This window comes from Hyaena hyaena, unplaced genomic scaffold, assembly GCF_003009895.1.
Source record: "Hyaena hyaena isolate Hyena2069 unplaced genomic scaffold, ASM300989v1 scaffold_249, whole genome shotgun sequence".
NCBI classification, from domain to species: Eukaryota; Metazoa; Chordata; class Mammalia; order Carnivora; family Hyaenidae; genus Hyaena; species Hyaena hyaena.
The window spans coordinates 179,946-201,335 of record NW_024080880.1 but is presented as its reverse complement, the minus strand read 5'-3'; the positions used below and the strand labels follow the sequence as shown (position 1 = coordinate 201,335).

The 21,390-nt window shown below is 35.8% G+C and overlaps 1 protein-coding gene across 1 annotated transcript in view; it reads right to left on the bottom strand.

The window, feature by feature from the left end:
* The window catches only part of GRIK2 (glutamate ionotropic receptor kainate type subunit 2), a 397,494-nt gene that overhangs the window by 349,247 nt on the left and 26,857 nt on the right, over positions 1-21,390 (bottom strand). Inside the window, exons 4-5 of the mRNA XM_039244665.1 lie at positions 8,490-8,671; positions 1,896-1,949 (exon numbers count right to left, since the gene is read on the bottom strand). Coding sequence (XP_039100596.1) covers positions 1,896-1,949; positions 8,490-8,671 — 236 coding nt within the window. The remainder of the gene's footprint in view (positions 1-1,895; positions 1,950-8,489; positions 8,672-21,390) is intronic.

The window sequence follows — 21,390 nt, the reverse complement described above, 5'->3', positions numbered from 1 at the left end:
GAAGATTCTCTATTGGAGGAGAGTTGTTACTACAGTAAGCTATTGTAATTAACTACATTTTAGTGATTTGATCTGATAGCTTCAAGACTCCTAAAACCATGGAGACCAATTGGAAGACTTTTGAGTTAACAGAAAACATTGGTTAAACTGGTCATTGTGGGAATGAAGACACAAACTAGAGACAGTATAGAGGAAACAACAGTGGAACTTTGTTGGTGATGTAGGAGTCAGACAATGGAAGCTTTGAAAGCAGTCAGAAGAGGGGTCAATTCAGAGGACAATACATTAAGGTTTAAATTATTTGAGATTATCTTAATGTGACAACAGTTAGACTTGTTCTGTAATGTAGCAATATACAACAATTCAGGACTCTTACAAATGGACATTTAGATTTCATTTCAACAAAGGTAATAATTGAAGCTCTTACATGCATACTAGTTCTGAAGAAAATAACTAAAGAGGAAAAAGGGAAATAGGATAAGTCTCAAACTTGGAGATACTGTCAAATTTTGGCGATAGGTAATAAAGGGGAATAGAATATGCCACCCTTAAATATGCCACTTTGGCATGTGGATTACTTTATCTGAAGGCAACCAAGACCCAGCAGATTCAGGAAAACTTTTATGTCTATTTTAACCACCAAAAAGAATTTACATAGGGGGTCTGTACCAGAAAAAAAGCTATTAATAGAGATACCTTTTTTTCTTTTTAATCTGAAAGATCTATCTGTACAGCAGGGCAAACTTCTAATTACCAAATACCTGCTCTTTCTATTGGTCTGTGAATTACCCTCCTCCCCTTTGAAGCCTCAGGCTCTTATCTCATTTTTTAGGTTCAATTATCTGACCTGACATTGAGTCTCATATCTTTGGGGCTCCTGATGTATGAAATTAAATTTGTTTTATTTTCTCCCGTTAATCTGTTTTTATGTCAGTTTAATTATTAGAACAGCCAAAGAACCTAGAAGGGAAGGAGGACAAATTTTCCACCCCTACAGCAGGAAAGAATTAGTGTTAGACCGTCATTTAACAGAGGAAAGAAAATTGGGATAACATATTAATAAAGATAGAGGACCAAGAGTAAGTAGATTTGGCAAAAAGGTGAGGTCAGGTTTTCATGCATAGTAAGGAAAAACTGTGTGGTAGCTCTTTAAAGACAAAATGTGAAGGTGACATTCAATTGCTGTTGCAAATTAAATCATATTGACTAAAAAATCCAACTAAAAGTAGGCATAAACAGGATAGAAAATTTAATCTACTAAAAGAGTATTTCAATAAATCTGTTTTTTGTAAAGTAAACAGAACTGAGATAACAACATAAAAATTTATGCTTTTCTTTTTTTCTTTTTTTTTTTAAAGGGTGTTTGTTTTTTTTTTTTTTAACTTCTAGGAGAGAGAGAGACAGTGTGAGCAGGGGAGGGTCAGAGAGAGAGGGAGTCACAGACTGAAACAGGCTCCAGGCTCTGAGCTGGCAGTCAGCACAGAGCCCGATGCGGGGCTCGAACCCACGAACCGCGAGATCATGACCTAAGCGAAAGTCGGACGCTTAACCGACTAAGCCACCCAGGCGCCCCAAATTTATGCTTTTCTAAAACACTGATTTCTTAGCAAACTAATTTTGAAATCTATAATATTCTGAAAGTCCTCTAAAGAAATATATAAGTAAGATATAACATTTTGAACTGATATCTGAAATAAAATTATTTCAAAATCATCAGCTTCCCATCAAGAATTATTAGTTCCCTGTGATGATTAATTCCTCCTGGGTTTAATCAAAATAAAATAAACTACAAAAGTGCCAGTCATTACTTCTCACTCAAAAATCCATTTTCCATTCCAAAAAGTTATAGCAATAAAATTTAGAGCATTATCTTCATGCTTTAATAAATTACTTACCAGAGTGGTAAAGATATAATGATAGTATTCTGTCATCATTCCCATAGCTAATGCCTAAAAAGTAAAAAATAAAAGTATTAATATTTAAGGTATAACTTATATGAAATATTTCAATAAGAGAACAAAATAGGGTATAATGGAGAATTAGGCAATGAAAACTTAGGCTATAATATTCAGGTTACATTAAAACTGGGTCAAAAGAAATATTTTCTCCATAGTTAAGGAAGATTAGTGGTTACTGAAGGAATTTCTGAACCAATTCTCTCCATAGAGTAGTTATTAGTTGAAAGTTTGCAACTGTAAAGCTTATGGCTTTACATATTAAAAGAGGCACTAAATTTGAAACAAACCTGAAATTAGCACATCTTAGTTCATTATATTTGTAATGTCTCCACTACAAATATCCTAAGAAGGAACACCATTTTATTTTGATGAACACTATTACTCGATTAGGAAAAAAAATGTTGGCAAAGTGCAACGCCAATAGGATTTTTAAAGTACTTTGGAGACTTTCTTTAGTAATGAAACAACTGTAAATCACCACTGTTCTTCAAAAAGTACAGATGAAAAAAATGTTTTTACTTTTACTAACAGACCAGTTACAAATTACTGTTTTATTTCATACTTCTACAGTCCTTGTCAATTATAGACCATTAATCTTATGGACTTTTGGGGGCACCTAGGTGGCTCAGTCGGTTAAGCATCCGACTGTGGCTCAAGTCATGATCTTGCAGTTCGTGGGTTCGAGCCCCGCATTAGGTTCTGTGCTGGCCCCTCAGAGCCTGGAGCCTGTTTCAGATTCTGTGTCTCCCTCTCTCTCTGCCCCCTCCCCTGCTCATTCTCGATCTCAAAAATAAATAAACTATAAAAAAAAATACACCTTTTGGATTAGAACTTCCAGTCATAGAACTGTCAATTCCTCCTTTGAAAAGGAGAACACTTTTTGAAATAGCTGTATATCAATGAACAGTAGTTGGTGATGATAATTGAAAAATGATGCATTTTTGAACTGAATGAAGAGCTCTTAGAAACAAGTATCCTCGGGTGCATCTAATACTCTTCCATAAAATACTAACTGCATAAATTCATTTGCTAAGCTACACCCTGCGTATTCTATGTTCATTGATAGGTGTTAACCAGTTAGCTAAAATAAAATTTGTATATATAGAAGTGAACTACTCACTTAAGAAAGAGTAGATTTGGGGAACATTTTGGGAACATATAAAATACACTTTTCTAAAAGGAAGAAATATTTGTTAATGAAAGGCAGCATCAAAAATTTGAGCAAAGGAAAGGACTTTAGATATTATGATATTGTGATTGATAATAAAAATACATATTTGGTCTTCATCTGTGAACTCCCCCCTGCCCAACCACACAAACACAATGGAATTCGGTGCACAACACTTAGGAACCAAATTATCAAATAATATTTCCTGAATGAATAAAGATTGTGTGAGCCAATAATGCTCTGATGAAGTATGAATCTTAATCAAAGTAAGAAAAAATTTCTCTTATTAAAAGTTTATAAGATGATCTTTGTAGAAGGTATTCATTATACTCGATGGATATGTATCGAAGGTTTCTCAACTCCAGAACTACATAATGACCTTTCAACACTATCCTTGTCTATAGTTTTTACTTATCAACTCAACAGGTACAGAAATATAGATAAAGATAATCGAAAGAAACAGCACTTCAGATGTACAACTATAAATAGCATATAATGCCCAAAATGTGTTAGGTACTATTCTAAGGACATTGCACATTTTGATCAACTTAAGTCTTGCAGAGGCTAAAAACAAGCAGATTCAAGATGGGTCACTTTGGCATGAAGATTATTCTGAGCTGAACACGAATGATATGCTGCAGGCTCAGGAGAAACTTTTGCCCCTCCCTTAATGACATAGAAAGGCCTACATCAGGGCTCTTTCCTAGAATAAGGGTTATTAGCAGAGATCAATTTTATGAGTGATCCATCAGTATGGCAGGCCAAACATCTAATTATCAAACATCTGCTCTTCTTATTGCCCTGTGAATTACATTCCTTTCCTGTAAAGTCCTTCCTCTCCTTAGTTCATCATATGCATATATACATATATATCTCATTTTGCCCAATTTATTATGGAATTTCCACATCTGTGTGGATTCCCTTTATGTACACTATTAAATTTGCTTTTCTTCTGTTAATCTCTTTCATGTCAATTTGATTCTTAGTCCAGCTAGACAGACCCTTGAAGGGGAAGAAATTCTTGCTTCCTGATAGCCTCATTAAAAACTTTATGAGATAGATCCTATTATTATACTTATTTTACAAATGAGGAAACTAGGACATACTAACAATGAATAAATTGGCCAAAAAATTGAGATAGTGAGTAAACATGAACTCTAGGTCTCTAATTCTTGGAGTTTGGATACAGGGCATAATATGTCATTTTATAAAATGGTATATTTTATATTCCCAAAGATGTAGATCCACTGTAGGATCTATGTAATTTCAACTTTTTGCCTGTTTTTACCTAGATAGTTTGAAAACCCAGGCATCATCATCTCAAGCCAGTACTGAAAATTGTATTTTGGAGGTAGGGATGAAAGGGATTAGGGAGATAGAGATGGGGATAATGTAGGACTGTTTATGCCTTTCATTGACCTTCCTTCAGCCTTCGATTCTGAAAATAAGAATCAATTATGGACTATGAAGTGTGATCTAAGTAGAAAAGTTTAGTTATTTTTGATTACCTACACTGTAACATTAACGAAAGAAAGAAAGAAAGAAAGAGAGAAAGAAAGAAAGAAAGAAAGAAAGAAAGAAAGAAAGAAAGAAAGAAAGAAAGAAAGAAAGAAAGAAAGAAAGAAAGAAATGGGTATCTCTTTTGAAAGATAAGTTAATAATTTTCAGTTGAATTAAAAAAAAGAACTTTATAGAGATTGCTTTGAGACAACAGGCTTGAACAATGGAAACTTGATCAAGGCAATGAGGCTCAAAGTGTGGCTCAAAGTGACCACCTGGCTGAATACAGACAGGCTCATCAGGCAACCCACCTCAAAATATCCATAGGCCCTAACTAACCAACAGGCTACTTACAAGTAGACACAGGTTCCAAAAAAAAAAAAAAAAAAGGGAAAATTCCAGGTCGCCATGCCTCTTCACCCTCCCTCTTTAAAAACAGCCCCCACCTATTTCCTCTTGCCAGACAGCCTCTCCTTTGCTGTCCAGCCTCCCATCCCTTGTGGTATATTCATTAAACTTCTATCTCCTTTGTTCTGCTTAAAGTGAATTATTTTCACTGCCCACATGACTGACTTCCACTCACGGCTCCACATTTGGAGCCCCCATTCGATGGGGAGAGATACCACATTTAGACACTACACACTTGTTCTGGATTTTTTTAAATTATAACATTTATGTCTTGCCATGGTTTTTAAATTATTTTTTTAATGTTTATTTATCTTTGATAGAGAGAGAGAGAGAGAGAAAGAAAGAGAGAATAAGCTGGGGAGGGGCAGAGAGAGGCAGGGGTTGGGGATGGGGATGGAAGGTCTGAAGTGGGCTCTGCACTGACAGCAGAGAGTGAGATGTAGGGCTTGAACTCATGAACTGTGAGATCATGACCTGAACCGAAGTCAGATGCTCAATTAACCGAGCCACCCAGGTGCCCTTGCCACTGTTTTTGAATGAACTGTATGGACACCTCAAGCCACATTAATATAGTAAAATTAATACCTCTTTATGTATAAATAATACAAGAGTGGCCATAATAGAAAAATTGGTTGTACTATGTTATCCCTCCTGGAAAGAAATTCCATGCATTTTCCAAAATCAAAACATTATAGAAATTCCCAAGATTTAACTAGAGTAGTGTTAACAAGGCCATTTGACATAATAACACATTTAGGCATATAATATGCAATCAGTTTATCCTTCAGGTTGTATCCAGAAGTTACATTGCTCAAAGTTAACAACTGAAGAGGTGGGCTTTAGACATATTTCTTAAAATTTAATTTAATTTTACTTCTTCTTACTGTGGGAGTTTATTTGAACCTGCTTTTACATTTTTTCCAGCCTAAAAACTTTCACACTCTTTAATCTAGACTTTCAAGGTCTTGATTAATACTTTTTCTCTATGATAGAATGAACTCGTGAGGCTTAATTGCAGATCATCTTGGCCCTGCCATAGGGGCTTCTCTTTGACAAATTTGGGTGGAGGTGGAATCTTTTGTTATTAAAGCATGTATGCCAATTAGTGCACTCAAATAGCCAGCTCCGAGCTTCAGTCATTTTTAATGTGTTCAACCAAAGAAAACTTCAAATTCACTTTTACTCAATATTTAGGAAAAGCTCACTTGTTAAAATAAAACAATGAAACAAATAAGACTAACTTGATATACTTATCTATATTTCTGGATACTCCTAATAGTGGTTCTTAGATTAAGCCAGACAAGGACAGCCCATTTATGCCTACTCTCTAACTCTTACATGAGTTTTTTTGACTTCTGTCTTTAACCAATGTTGAGAAATCTCAAAAAGATTTCATAAATCATAAAATAGAATCTTATTAAATGTGTTGCTCCATTTATAAGAAAGCTATTTCCTTTCTTCTTGAATTGGTTTCTACAATAACTGATATCTAAATGTGGAACAAATGCTCTCTGGGACAAAGTAAGGTAAAAACCAAACATCATACATGTGGTCTGTTAGTGTTACAGATTCTGAACACATGCATTCTGTTGTAATAGTGTTACTCTGACTTCATCTTAACTCTCATATAATCATTTTACCTGTGCTCTGATTCTTCATTGACTGATCTTGCTAAAATTCAGTAAGTTTTTCTACTGTATATATTTTAAACATTATCTTAATTTTGTTTTTATTTTACTAATAGAGCAGGTTACATATAAGAAACCAATTATAATGGATATTTCAAATAGAAGGCAGAATGACAATTCTATTATTAAAGTTGATAGCAAAATAAGCCAGTTACTCTAGAGAAAAGAGAACTGATCATTTACATCATTGATGGAAGCCTAGAGAAAGCTTTGTCACTGATAGATCTTAAAACACTACTCACTGGGCATAAAGGAAAGGTCACCTTTCCAAGCCTGTATATTCCAAGTGTGATCAAGAAATTTTTTTTAATATTTTTATTTATTTTTAGGAGAGAGAGAGAGAGACCGCGTGAGCAGGGGAGGGTCAGAGAGAGAGGGAGACACAGACTCTGAAATAAGCTCCAGGCTCTGAGCTGGCAGTCAGCACAGAGCCCGACGCGGGGCTCGAACCCACAAACCGCGAGATCATGACCTAAGCGAAAGTCGGACGCTTAACCTACTAAGCCACCCAGGTGCCCCAAGAATTATTTTTGATATTATATGAAAACAAATTCCTACTTGGTATTTCACTGCTTACTTTATTCACTACCAAAACCAAAACAAAATAAAAAACAACAACAAGCAAAGACACACCCAAATCTCATATACTTTACTACCTAAATATAACACTAGAGGAATTTTCCAAATCCAATTAAATATTTTATTGCAGTGAAACCAACATTCATATTGGAAGATTGGACAACCATCTGCTTAATAAACTAACCATGTTATAATAGGCATTTACTGTTGATCGTTATATTTTATGGGATATAATTTGACATCTTAATCTGCATAACTCTCCAATAGTGATATTTTATCTCATACATGAGAGGTTTCAGGACAGTTTACTAATCCCAAGCCACTGTGATATCAGCCAGTGTGTATAAAAGAGCATAAAAACCAAGGTCCAAAGGCTTGAGTCCAAATCTAGACTTTACTAAATAGTAAGTATATAGGCTCATACTAGCCATTTAATCCCCAACATCAGTCTCTTTTCTCATCTGTAACATATGGGAGAATAATAATTGCTGTTTTCCTAACTATTAGTTAGGTTGGAATAGTGCAAAAGTAACACTAAAAGGTTGTACTGCTTGAATTATTTCATCTGATTTAATATTATCATTTGAATTAGCAATGCTTTATTCTGGAATGAATACTTAACATCACTAGGTGAGATATTCTTATTCGTTCCTTGCTGCTGGGCATTGGGCAAGTTATTCAATCTTTCTAAAACTCAGTTTCTTCATCTGTGAGATGGAGATGGATAGTCTCAACTTCATGTGGATATGGTGCTGATTAAAGGATGTGCAAGTTATCTCCTAGAAGATGCCAGCTAAACAGCAAATATTTTTCTCTTTTTTTCAACTAGTTGATTTTAGTGATTGAGCAGCTCAATCACTGACTCTCAGTTTATTCCTTCACTTCAGTACAAAACAGAAATATCTATCGCAATAACTAATATTCACATTAACAAACAGCATTGAAGCCATTTGAAAGTAACCTCAGAACTTCAAACAATGTGTTTTGAAGATCAATATTTACATTACTCTTTCTTAAAGAAAATTAATTAAATGCAAATGTCAGATTTTTCTATCAGAAAATTACATCTGTTGACTTCTATGGCTCATTTTAACTGTGTGACAATAACAATTTGATTTTTAAAAAAAGACCTTGCTTTAAATGCAAATTTAATAAAGAAACAAATAAGTTAAGTAAGTTAAAGATTACCTGTTTCAAAATGCCTGCTGCCATTTCGTGGCTACAGTCAAAGATTACATGGAACTCCTTGCCTCTTTTCATTTCCTTTAGTAAGGGTTTTGCATCCTTTGTATCGGCAGGTAGTTGACGGATTTTAAGCCGAAGATTGTACCGTGATGGAGCTTTGATGAGCTCCTGCAAACGAATGAGACCTTTAATGAAAAAGGGAGGAAAAAGAATATTAGAGAAAATACAGAGTAGGTCATAGAATCACAGAACATTCTCACTACAAAGCCTGACTTTCTTGACCCTATATATGTGCATTTCATGACGAGACCATTGAAATTCCTACTTCCTAACTCTAGATCCTGTTATTTTTGTTAAAATTATCATTTATCAAATTCTTTAAAGTATTTTTCAAATTATGAAAGCTATACATAAGTTAATGCAAATAATTTAAATAAATACAAGGATATAGAGCAAAATAGTCTCCCTTTGTACTCCAGTTCTGCTCCCACAAGGTTGTCATAGTTAATAGCTTATAAATATTATTCTTCCATACATTTTCTATGCATTTCCACAGATAAACATAGAGTTTTCTTTTGTTTTGTATTATTTTGCATTTTACATTAATAGTAGTTTGTGACTATGTCTTAAAGGTTGTTGTAAATCAATGACTATTGTTCTAGTTTGTCCACTTAACACTGTATTTTATTTTATTTATTTTAATTTTTTAATTTTTTTATGTTTATTTATTATTGAGACAGAGAGAAACAAAGCATGAATTGGGGAGGGGCAGAGAGAGAGGGAAACACAGAATCTGAAGCAGGCTCCAGGCTCTGAGCTATCAGCACAGAGCCTGACGGGGTGGGGGGCTCGAGCCCACAAACCATGAGATCATGACCTGAGTTGAAGTCAGGCGCTCAACCACCTGAGGCACCCAGGTGCCCCAACACTGTATTTTATAGTGGACATAATTTCTGTTATTATCTCCAGTGTTAGAAACTATGGTTACTTTTGTTTTTGTTTACAAGTAATAGTCTAGTAATTTGGTATATATGTAAGAGTAAAAAAAACTTTCTTTAATAAAATACACCCTAAGCAGTAGCCTGAACCATAATTAAATTATTTAAAGAAATAAAACATTTTTGTATTGTTTGTTAGATATAATGTTAACTCCAGGAATAAATACAACCATACACATTATTAGTAAAGCAAATATTTTCCTAGAGAAGTAGCTCCTGATTGTATATTTCAAAAATATATCAAACTAATAGACACATGTTCAATAGGTCATAGGACTGTTAGGCATTTTTAAATAACAGAGATATACCATCAAATTTATTTTTTCATACGAACTTCAAGTCATGAAACCCCTTCAAGAACTCATATAAAAGACCCAACAGATTAAAAAGTGTGATTAACAAAAAAAGTTCTATCTTGGAACAAATGAAACAATTTCCTTGTTTCCTCCTCCTACTCTTCTTTCTTATTTAACTTTTTTTTTTCCCATTTCATCTCTATATTTTTCTCTATTTCTATCTTCCCTGAAGACCTACCTTCATAAATATTAGTATGACAAACAATAATAAAAGAATATATTTGTAAATAACTGATCTTGAACTATCTTTCCGTGAGTATGTGTTTGTGTGGAAACTGGAAATAATAGGAATAAAAATATATATTATTGTGAGTAAAAAAAAATCTGTGTATTAAAATAACATATGACCCAGAGAGTAGGGTCTAATTCTAGGAATTTTTTCATTCAATTTTTAAATGAATAGGTCTTATACATGTAATGCTATATACATTTTAATATGTTGCAACATAGTTAATAAAATTAACATGACTAGTTTTCATTTCATCTGCAAACGAGACATACAATGTAAAAAACATGTAAATTTACAAGTATATCTAGTATCTTTTGTATTTAAAATACTGTCCCATAAAATTTACTTTATCATTTATTTTAGAATTTTGTCATTTAAAATTCTACAAATAATTTTTGCATAAATTACACAGTATACTGAAGTTATCTTATTTCATTTTATAAATTTAAATGTTTATTAACTATATTAAAATAAATATTACATAATTAATTGATATTAAATGCACCCACTAAACATAATGTAATTCAGTCCAGAGAATTAATGTGCATATAATGAGTAAAGATGTTAGCTTGAGTTAAACAAAGGTGAAAACAAATATTTGAATTTATAACAAGAGTGCTTACAGTAATTACTCCAAGAGAGTGACATCCAAGTTACTACCTGACTAAAAAGAGCAAGAGTGGAAGGAATAGATAAAAGAAAAAGAACAAGAACAATATTTATACTGGCAGGGGAGTGAGAGAGCATGAGCAAAGAATCTTAAGAAGCAAGGAAGAAGAAGTGAAAGTGTAATTTAAGGGGGCATGAGGCTGCTTAAGAAGTCCATGTAAATTACTTTAGAGTTGAGGTCTTAAGGGTGGTGGAAAGTGCCCACTTGGAATCTGTATTTAAAAAAAAAATAACTCAGATTTTCTTTATGGAGGACAGACAGAAGAGCTAAAACTGGAGGAATAAAGAGTTAGAAGGCAGTTGTAATAATGCAGGCTAGAAAGCACAAAAATGTGTGTATAGGGCAAGATGGTAGGGGGAGAAAGAAGCGGATGCACCAGAAAGAGATTTTTTAAAAAGTACTGATGGCACCTGGTGAGAGAGAACACTGAGTCAGGAAAATTTCCCAGATTTCTGGCTCGGGCAGCTAGTGGGGGAGAGTGCTTCCACTGAGCAGGAGATCATGGGAGGATCAGGTCAACTGAGGGTTCAAAATAAGGGGAGTGACCAGCCATGTCAAGGGTTGCTAGTAAACAAAGAAATAATAGTAAACACTTTAAGAAAGTTGTTTATTAAATTTAACTAGATCATTGATGCCCCAGGCAAGGACAGTTCTACTAGGGAGGTGGGGATAGATTGTTGTGCCATTAGTAGGAGCAGGAGGGAGGGAGGAGCAGATGCCCCTCAAAATCATCTCCATATATTTCCATAGTGTAGCTTAGTGCCCGTACTAATCACATCTAATATCCTTGTAGGAAAGTATCAGTCCCTTCCTAACCCATCATCAGACTTGAGTTCAGTAACAGATCTGCGGGATGCTTTAGCTTTCACATCTATTAAATGAGTTTTATCTTGATTAACAGTTTTCAAAGTAAAGTTCACACATGCCTGGACTCTTTTGGGGGGGAGGTCCCTGAGGTCCAACTATTTTAATAATAATACATAATAATACTAAAGATTTTTTGCTTTCATTCTCTCCCACACTGGCAATGGAGTGTTCCAGTAGAGGTTATGAGACACAGATGATGTTACAGCAGATTGAATGAGGAAGCAGATATGAAAATCCTAGCCTTCTTCCTTTAAGTCAACTATTAAAGAAACTTATGAAAATATTACAAATGTTTTTTAGAGATCGTTAATATTAAGAATGTAAGATGATATAAAAACCAAAAAGTCTAAGAATTACTGATTGTATTGTCTCTAAATGTTTCCTAGCTTGGATTTTCTATTATTCTCATAAACTATATGATCTATCTAATAACAACTTTTGCTGAATAAAGAAAAAAAGCTATCCTTCGTTTACTTATCTTACAAGATTTAATGCAAGAAATCAAATATAAATTTGGGGGATTTAGTCTATCATAGTAGAAATAGCCTGGGTGTTGGTTGGAATCTTAGTTCAAAAGCATATGATCTGTATGACTTTGTGCAAGACATTCTATCTCTCTCTGCTTTGCTTTCCTCTTCTACATAATAGGATAAAATCATATAAGTATTAACATGCAAAGCACCAGAAAAGGAACTGTCACCTATTAGCCTCTTAAAGAGTGGCAGTTGTCAATATTGTTATTTTGGCAAAGATTAGGAAGATTATAGTAATTTTTCTTTTAAAAAGTGTTGGTTATTAAATCTGTTCTTGGAAGTTATTTTGGCACTAATTTTGACTTAAAACCTAACAGCATCAAAATCTTAATAAAAATTTTAAGAGATTAACTCATTACCCAAGAAAAAGGAGTTACATAGTTACAGAATTCATCCAACAGTTTTGAATTGAAAAATCTCAAGTGGCTAAAAACAGAAATTTTCTGAAGGATAAAATCCACAAATTGTATTTGCAGAATTTATCCTAAGTATAAATACTGGCAAATATTTTCAAGTCTCTTAAGGACTCATGTGGATGGTCCATTGAGCCATCAGGTACAATAAATGTTTACTTATTCTCTTCACACATGTATATCCCTGCTGTCATTAATGTAACAGATTTCAGTTTGCCAGCTTCCCTGAGGATTAGTACCGAAGAGCTAAAATAAAAAAATATATATAAATAAAAGCAACTGCTAAAAGTAAGAACTACCATCTCCTACTTGAGAATTAGAGTGAAGTTTTGCTTATTCATTCATTCAGTGTATATTTCCTGCACGTCAACTATGTGTAAAACATTGTTTCATGGGTAAATATAATGATTGCAATAATTGTATTTATTCTGTCTTGAACTTCATGAGATAACCTTTGACTTTGGCTTTTTTTTTTTAACATAAAAGTTATTTTTATAAAGCTTTTCACGTTAAGATTTTGGAATAAAAGTAGTTCAGCATTCCAATCAGAGGACAGAAATCTAGAGAGTTGTTTGAATACTGAGAGTAGAAACATGATTTTTAAATTTGGCTTTTCACCATTTCCAGTACCACATGCTCAGACTTCTTTCTTGGCTTCTAAGCCTTCATTGCTCTATCCTATGATATTGTTTTTCCATTCTAGATCCTTTGCCTTCTCCATTTTCTGGCAATTACATATAAATCTCTGATTGTTGTTATTTAGAACAACTGGGAAGACTGAGAGAGGACTGACAAAAAGGAAGAAGTATTCAAAATATCCAAAGAATGGATGTTTTCCCACTTTATTTAATGAGTCATTTAATGGCATCCCTGCAATTTAATGTATGTGGATGAGGTTTTTATCAATGGGAAATGAGTTTAAACAGCAGGAATGCCTAATTACAATACTGGGTATGTCTTTTCCTCTGTGGATCTCTATTGATCTTCCTACTTCCCCCAATATTCCTCTGCAAATTATCATGTTCTAAAAAATTCCAATCTCAGAAAAGATTACCCTAATCACATTCATCATATATTAAATACGTATGCTTTGTAAAATAAAATAGGGAAAAAAATAGGCTTCTTAAAATAATTGGGATGCTTTACATGTGGTCATTTCCTATGATTCGTTGGTCAAAATGGAGAAATAAAAAGGAACCCATCTATGAGATGAAATAAAAGGATGAAATTTATTGTGCTGAAAATGTGGTTAATACAAATAAATTTTCAAACAACAATTTTCAGAAATGTAGTATATTTTAACAAATTTGACACTTGCTGAAGCTATTTAATGAAAGAGTAGAATTATAACTCCTTAAAACAATCTTTTAATTAAAATGCCTTCTCTTTCCCTAATGTAATTAGTTGATGTAATGATAATAAAAGAGAAACAATCTGCACAGATGGGTTCCTGAAAATCTTCTAACAAAAAAGAGCACCACATTGCAATTATCCCTTTATTTTGGTAGATGAGTAACATTCTATTCTCTTTAATTTCTTCACTGAGTACATTCTTTTTAACCTTTTTCTACTTTCAGATATTTTACAGTCACTGAAATCAAGGTTTATCTTAAGCTAACAGGGGACAGAGGTCTGAAATGCTCTTTTCAGAAGGTGCCATCAATTCAGCTTTTAAGGAGAATCCAGAAGGAGCCATTTATGCACACTCCAGCTGGCACTTTCTTAAAGAGATCAATCACACTGCCTCTCTGCAGGACTGTCCTCCCCTAGCCCCAGGAAGGGAGTCCCAAGTTTCCTCCTACACCCAGGTATCCACTTCAGCAGCCACACAAACTAGAGTTTTGCCACCTGGCTCACTCATCAGGCCTATTTATCATTTCAGTTAATGTGGTCTTTGTGCAGGCCAGACCTCTCCCCTACCCTTCAAATGCATTGTATAATGGACTATACAAGAATGACTCATCCACATTCAGTGTTTTATCATCATCCCCCCACCTCCTTTTTTCAGTTGAGAAAAGAGAATTAATTGAGAAACCAAACATTTCAAGGAGGTTTTGTTTTTTTCATTAGAATGTTTAATTTGTGCCACAGAGAGTTTTAAAGAAAACTAAATAAAATATCTGTACCAGTTATGGAGTTTTCAGTCTATGCTAATGTTTTAAGTGTAGACAAGGGAGCTGACCATAATAAGAAAATCAGAAGTGACTTAGACAAGAGAAGTAGATTGCCATTGAAAAAAATTCTGTCTCCAAATTTTTGCCTGCCTTCCTCTCCTTGGAGATGAGGTAGATTTGTTTATCAGTACAGGGAAAATAGAAAATAAAGAAAATCGGAATCTAGAAAAAGAAGGGAGAAGAGAAAGGGAAGAGGAAAAGAAATTTCCAAAGTGGTTTTCATCTTCTTAGAAGAAAGAGAGAAAGCTACAGGGAGTAAAATTAGAGGGCTGGTCTCCTGGGAGGAAAATCTTCAAATCCTAATAATAACCTTACAGAGAGGGAATGCCTTCTTTCTTTTTGAAATTTGCTGTATCTTTAAAGTATGCTAGAGCCTGATGTATTCAAAACTCAAAACACGTAAAAACACTTAGCATGATATATTGGAAACCAAGTAGCAAATGAGTTTCAATTTACATGTCAAGGTCAATTGACTGTCCCTGGCTACCTGCAGCATTGTGTGAAAAATGTTTTTGAGACCAGTTCTGGGTTCAGGGGCTTATTTCAATAAGGGATTTCAACCTGAGTGAGGGGGTAGGCAAAGTGGTCTACCAATGGTTATCCTTTTATTAAGATCCCCTCCTTACTAATTAGTGTCATCAAATCCTATCCATGATATTGCTTTATTGATGGCAAAGCCTTTTTATGCTTCAGAATGGAATATAATACAGTGCATACTATACATTTCAGGCACCATACTCTCTATATGAAGGCAGGGCCCTAAGTTCAACCCTGAACCACGAAGCACTCAAATAAGTAGAATCCAAACAGGAATGCAGACACTTACAGCCTCCTGAAAACATTTAAAAAGCATATAAATTTATTGTCTAAAGCAACTTATTAAAATTCTATATTGTTTCTTCTTCTCAAACACCCCCAAATCCTGAAAACTTGCTTTGACACATAACACATATGTATATGTGCATTTGTGTCTGCACACACAAAACCAGGCTCCTGTGCGTGCACAAGCGCATGCGCGTGCACACACATACGCACACACACACCTCTCTTCTGTTTCTATTTCTCTGGGAAATCTTATTTATTTCTGCTCTGACTTCTCCCCACAGGATAATCTGGCCATGGTGTTTCTATTCCTTCTACTCTGTTCCCATTTATAAAGTCCATACCACATATGCTCATAATACTGATCTAGCAAAACAAAAGGCTCCTAGAAAGACCCAAGTAGGGAAGTCATAAACTGACAAAACTGAATAATCTTTAGCAGGTAAGTCATGGAGAAAGGCTGAAACTTTTCAAACACATATGCAACCTTTTCATAAGTCATCCTTATATGTTGTGTCATGATGCCAAATTTCTGAACCATATGTGGCGTGGCAGTCTGCATCAATCCTACCTTATTAACTTTCTACTAAATGACTATGGATGATATTTCAATTTTCCAAATTTTAGTTTTTTCATCTATAAAAATTGACTATAATTACCATACAGAAAAAAAATCAAATGAGCTAATTCATACAAATCATTTAGTGTTGTGCCTGACACATATTCACACTTCTCACTGGTTTCTGGTAATTAACTTCTCTCCTGGAACTCAAAAATCACTGTGTGTGTGTGTGTGTGTGAGAGAGAGAGAGAGAAAGAGAGAGAGAGAGGAAGAGAGAGAGAGAGAGAGCAGACAATGTATTTTTCTCAAACTCTGTCGGCAATCTTATGAGTTGTCTCTATCAAAATCTCTTCACTTCAAACATCTAAGTAAATCCTGCTTCCTGCTAGGAACCCAATTAATACTCTATCTATATGCCAATAACTCCCAAATTGATATCTCTTGCCAGACCTCCTTCTTGAACTCTAGAGTCCTAAATTCACTTTCCTATTTGACAATTGAGTAGTAAAAAATTAACCTTGCCAAAGAGAGGTCTGGCCTTTGTTATTGGCTCTCTAAGCGCTTGGACTGTCCTGTCTGATAAGAGTTTCTTTGGATAGCCTAACAATGTGATTTATGGTAGGGACTTTGGGTCATGAGGTGTCAGCTCAGCCTCTGGATGGAGCTGGAGACTATAGGTCAGCCATGTTTACATGACCACCTCCAGTAAAAACTCTGGACGTCCATTGCTCACATGAGCAATACCCCATGCATATTGTCACTCACTGTTGCCTGCCTAAAAAGGTTAGCAGTATTCCGCAAGTCAAGTTGTTGGAGGAAGACAACTGGAATCTCTGGGTGTAGACCCTCTCCTGGACTCTGCCTCATATGCTTCTTCTCTTGGCTGACCTAAATCTGTATCCTTCTGTTGCTATAAATTGTAACAGCGGGTATAACAGCTTTCAGTCATTCTGAGAGCTGTTCTAGTGAATTAACAAACTTGAGGGTGATATTGGGGACTTGAGATTGCAGTCAGTGTCAGAAGCAAAGGTGGTCTTGGGTCTTCTGAATAATGCAACATCTCTACTTTGACATATAGTAAATAATACATAATATTCCAAAATTGGCTCTTCATGTCCTCCGCCTCCAAAACTGTTCCTCCCTCAGTTTTCCCCACATAGTATAATGGCAACTGTTATCATTCCACTTACTCAAGCCCAAAACCTTAGTGTTACCTTCGATCAGCTCTTGCTAGCATACCTTACATCCACACTATTAGAAAATCCTTTTCTACCAACTCTTACTGCTTCCAATACACTGAATTGAGCTATTATGATCTCACAACTGCATTATTCTAAAAACCTCCTGACTAGCACTGCCCTTACACATTTTTATGTCTATGTGTTTCTAGTACCAGTCTATAATCTATCCGGCTTATTTCATAAGTCTGGTGAGTACAGTGATCCAGAACTTTTAAGATAGTCTGGTAGGGATGAAGAAGGCAGGAACACACAGGACAGTTTTAGTACATGCCTGGATGAGAGCAGTTCGGTGGAACTCTGCTCAGTGGCCACTGAAATATGGAGTCCTTAGGCTCAACTCAATTCCAAATAATTGAATCAATTCACAAAGAATTTCAAAGCATGAGGCATATTACAACAGTGGCTTATAATTCTCTGGGACAAGTAGAGGGAAACTACTACCATGTGCTTGAGGATGGGTCCAAGCTGCGAGACTAGCTTCACCCCACCTCACAGGGCTCCTACCTGGTAACAGCCTGCTTCAGAAAATGCACTGAACTGAGGTGTTACATGTAGTATATCTATGAGTCCTGGAAGGCAGAGGCTGCCAGCCTGACTATTACTTCCTAAGTCAGTACCAAAATATGTTGTCCCTGTTTCTTCTCTCACTGCTATGAGAAAAAGAAATTATGTCATTATTAGAAAGCAAAAAGTGCTTTTGACCACGCAAGGCTAAAAGTCTGTGGCTGCTATAGCCTTGAAGTCTACGTTCAATATGTGCTAAGGTCAATTTCCTATTTAGAATGCTGCCATTTATGAGGAGCCAATAGAATAAATGTTGTATTTGTATTTGCTTACTGTTATTACAATTTGCTTGCATCTAATTCATGAGAGGATAAGCACGTTAGTGACTGATTTCCAGCCATGGCAACTTAAGTGCTGTGCTTATGATCGGGGTGCCACAGTCATGGAAAGTGGCTTTGTCCCAGGCTGACCCAGCCCCAGGTCCGTCCCATGATCTGATTTCTCTTTGTCCTATTCATACAGATGCTGAATGTGGGCCTATGCCTGGTATAATGAGGTAGAGCACTCAAAGAGCTGGGCAGTTTAATGAGAAGGTAGTCGTTTTTGTCAGAACTCTCTTGGTAATCTGTGCAGACCTAATTCACACTGCTCTGAACAAAAAGGGAACTCAGTGCACCCTGTAACTGAAAATAAACTCCAGGCATAGTTGGAGACAGGAATTCTTCCCCTGTTGCTCTGTTCTCTCTTCCTCTGTCTGTGTTGCCTTTGTTACTCTTTAACATTTTCCCGCTTGATGGCACAGATAACCAGTAGGATTTCACACTTCTAAACAGAGATTTTCATCCAAAATTATGTCAAAATCCACAGAAGGAGTCTGTCTGGCCCAGATTGGGATTATTTTGGTGAGACCAGAAGAGTTGAAGTTAGATGGATCTGTGGGTTGCAAAAGAGAAAAGGGAGTCTTACCTGAACTATAGAGACTAAAATGATTCCCTCAAAGAGATTCTGGACAAACATACAAACCACACAACCCAGAAATGCATCATAACAATGTTTTAGAAACTCCCTTAAAAGAAAGTACTTTGATTTGTGACCAGAGGTTGGTTATATTTTGATTCAATGGTTGTTTACAATTAAAGTCACTTTACTATTTTTCATCAAATGGGGGCTGTTTTAAAAGCCTCAGAGATAGAGTCTCTAAGTGCATAGTAATTAGAACAGGGAAACAAGCACAGGTCAGGAACGTCCTAAGCAAACCAGGGGTTCTGTCCAGTCTTCCTACTTCACAGGATTCTCTGTCCTTCTTCAGAGCTACTTCATCACCTGCAGTGTTACTGACCCACCCCGAGTGGGACAGGCCCGCCCCATTATTCAATTCTGATGACCACACTGCAGGCTCCTTTGTCTCCAGGCAATCCTGCTCAGATGTACACCTGTCTTTCTGTCGCTCTATCCGCCCTCTCAGCTTGTGATAACCCAACTTCCACTCTCCAGACAGGGGCTGATTAGCTAGCCTGCTGTTGTTTAATCCCCACTCGTGTCCAGGTCAGTGCAGTTATGAAGCCACAAATGATCCTTCACAGCTCTTATTTTGGCTCTGTCCCAGGATTCTGCTGTTACTGGGTTTATGCTGCCACTTAATTCATCAAATATGATTTAAAATTGACACTGATGAAGCAGATTAAGACGCTTTATGCAGTGGGCCCACAACCAGCAATACTTACCAGAACTATGCCAGGTAAAACGAGTCTCTTCAGGAGCTCAAATTTTATTTTATATTTTGTCCCAGAAAAGAATACCATTAACCCCTAATGCCTTCAGCAATTATGCTCATTGAGCATACAGCTTCTCATATGAATGGTTGAAAGATGTTAATATATCATAAATATGTGGCAGCATGTCACAAGTACTTTGAATTGTGAATGCAGAAGCAAGATATAAACAGTAGATGTTTGCCATCTAGGAGATTATGGGGTAGAGGGGAGAGAGACATGCAAATCATTTTCTACAATGTAGTATATAATAGTGTGAGTATCTCTAAAGTGCAATAGATGTGGTGGGGATAGAATGCTTAATGGGGGTAACCATTTGGTAAGTGGAAAAAAAGGGATGCACTTGTAAAAAAGAGGAAAGTTGATGTACAAAACATAATCCTATGAGGGGCGCCTGGGTGCATCCCTTTTTTTCTACCTACCAAAAGGTTACCCCCGGTTAGGCATTCTATTCCCACCACTTCTATTGCACTTTAGAGATACTCATGCTACTATATATCACATTGTAGAAAATGATTTGCATGTCTCTCTCCCCACTACCCATAATCTCCTAAAAGGCTCTTAACAGTTTTGCTATATGAAAACGCATTTGGACCTTCTTGGACAATTGAAGGAAACTTGAACTTGAAACTTAGGGGAAGAGATGGGCATTGAATAAATAACTTAAAGCCGGAGGCACCCTGAAAACTTATTTTTTATTAGAATTAGAAGTGAGAATCACTGATTTATCAGCCTTAGCTATAGTTTTTATACTATACAGGGGCTAAAGTTAGTAACACGAGGACACTCAATTCTGATACGTGTACAATTCCAACTTCTTGATAAAATTTAATAGTACAATAAAAATCATGACATTGTTAAGGAAAGGCTGAAAGTAATATATGCAGGGTGAAGAGCTGAAACTAGAAAGATTTTAGGGAAGAGGTAAATAAAGGAGTGGTCTGCACATAGAGAATGGTCCAGAAGGCAGAGGTTATGGCAGAACCGTTGCCAGACAGGTGGTACAGAAGCTTAACTGAATCTATAACCAGACCTCATGCATGAGATATATTGACACCTCAGGTGCGTGGGAGGGAAGCCAGTGTGAAATGGAAGTAGCATGGCTGAGGTAATGCAGTAGTGGGACAGCACTTCCTCCCATATTGAAACCTAAATCCAAATCATAAACTTTGTTTAATGTGGGCTGGTGTTGATCTTGCATGTAACAAAGTTGAGTGAGAAATAGCTGTGAGAAGAGTGGAGTAGCAGTGGATGGTGTATAATCTCACTCTCCAGCCATTCAGGCACTAGAGATACCAGGCCAGCTACCCAAACTGTGGAAAAACTCTTTTAGTTGGAGATATAAATGTAGGCATCAGAGTAACAGAAAGAGTAAATCTGAAGGTTAGGACTCTAGTCAAATTAGTTGTAATTCAGGAGCAATCAGTTTTTAATTCCACCAGAAGACTGGGGAAAATGTAAAACACAACAAAATAAACAAACAGACATCAGGATCCCAGTTGTAACATGGTGTACTTGTGGGGGTGAGAAAGTCACTGTTAGATACAATGACCTTGATTTAGAGTAGAAGATGAACTCTAAACCCAACTTGTATGAAGTCAGGGCTTATGTTAAGCTATCTGGCTTGGTATTCACAAATTTTAATATTAAGTATTTCTTCGATTTATGATAACCATTTATTAGGCAGCTGCTATGTAACTGACCTTATTGTAAGTGCATGGAATTCCATGAAAATGAGGATTATAGAAGCCTTGCAGTTCAAT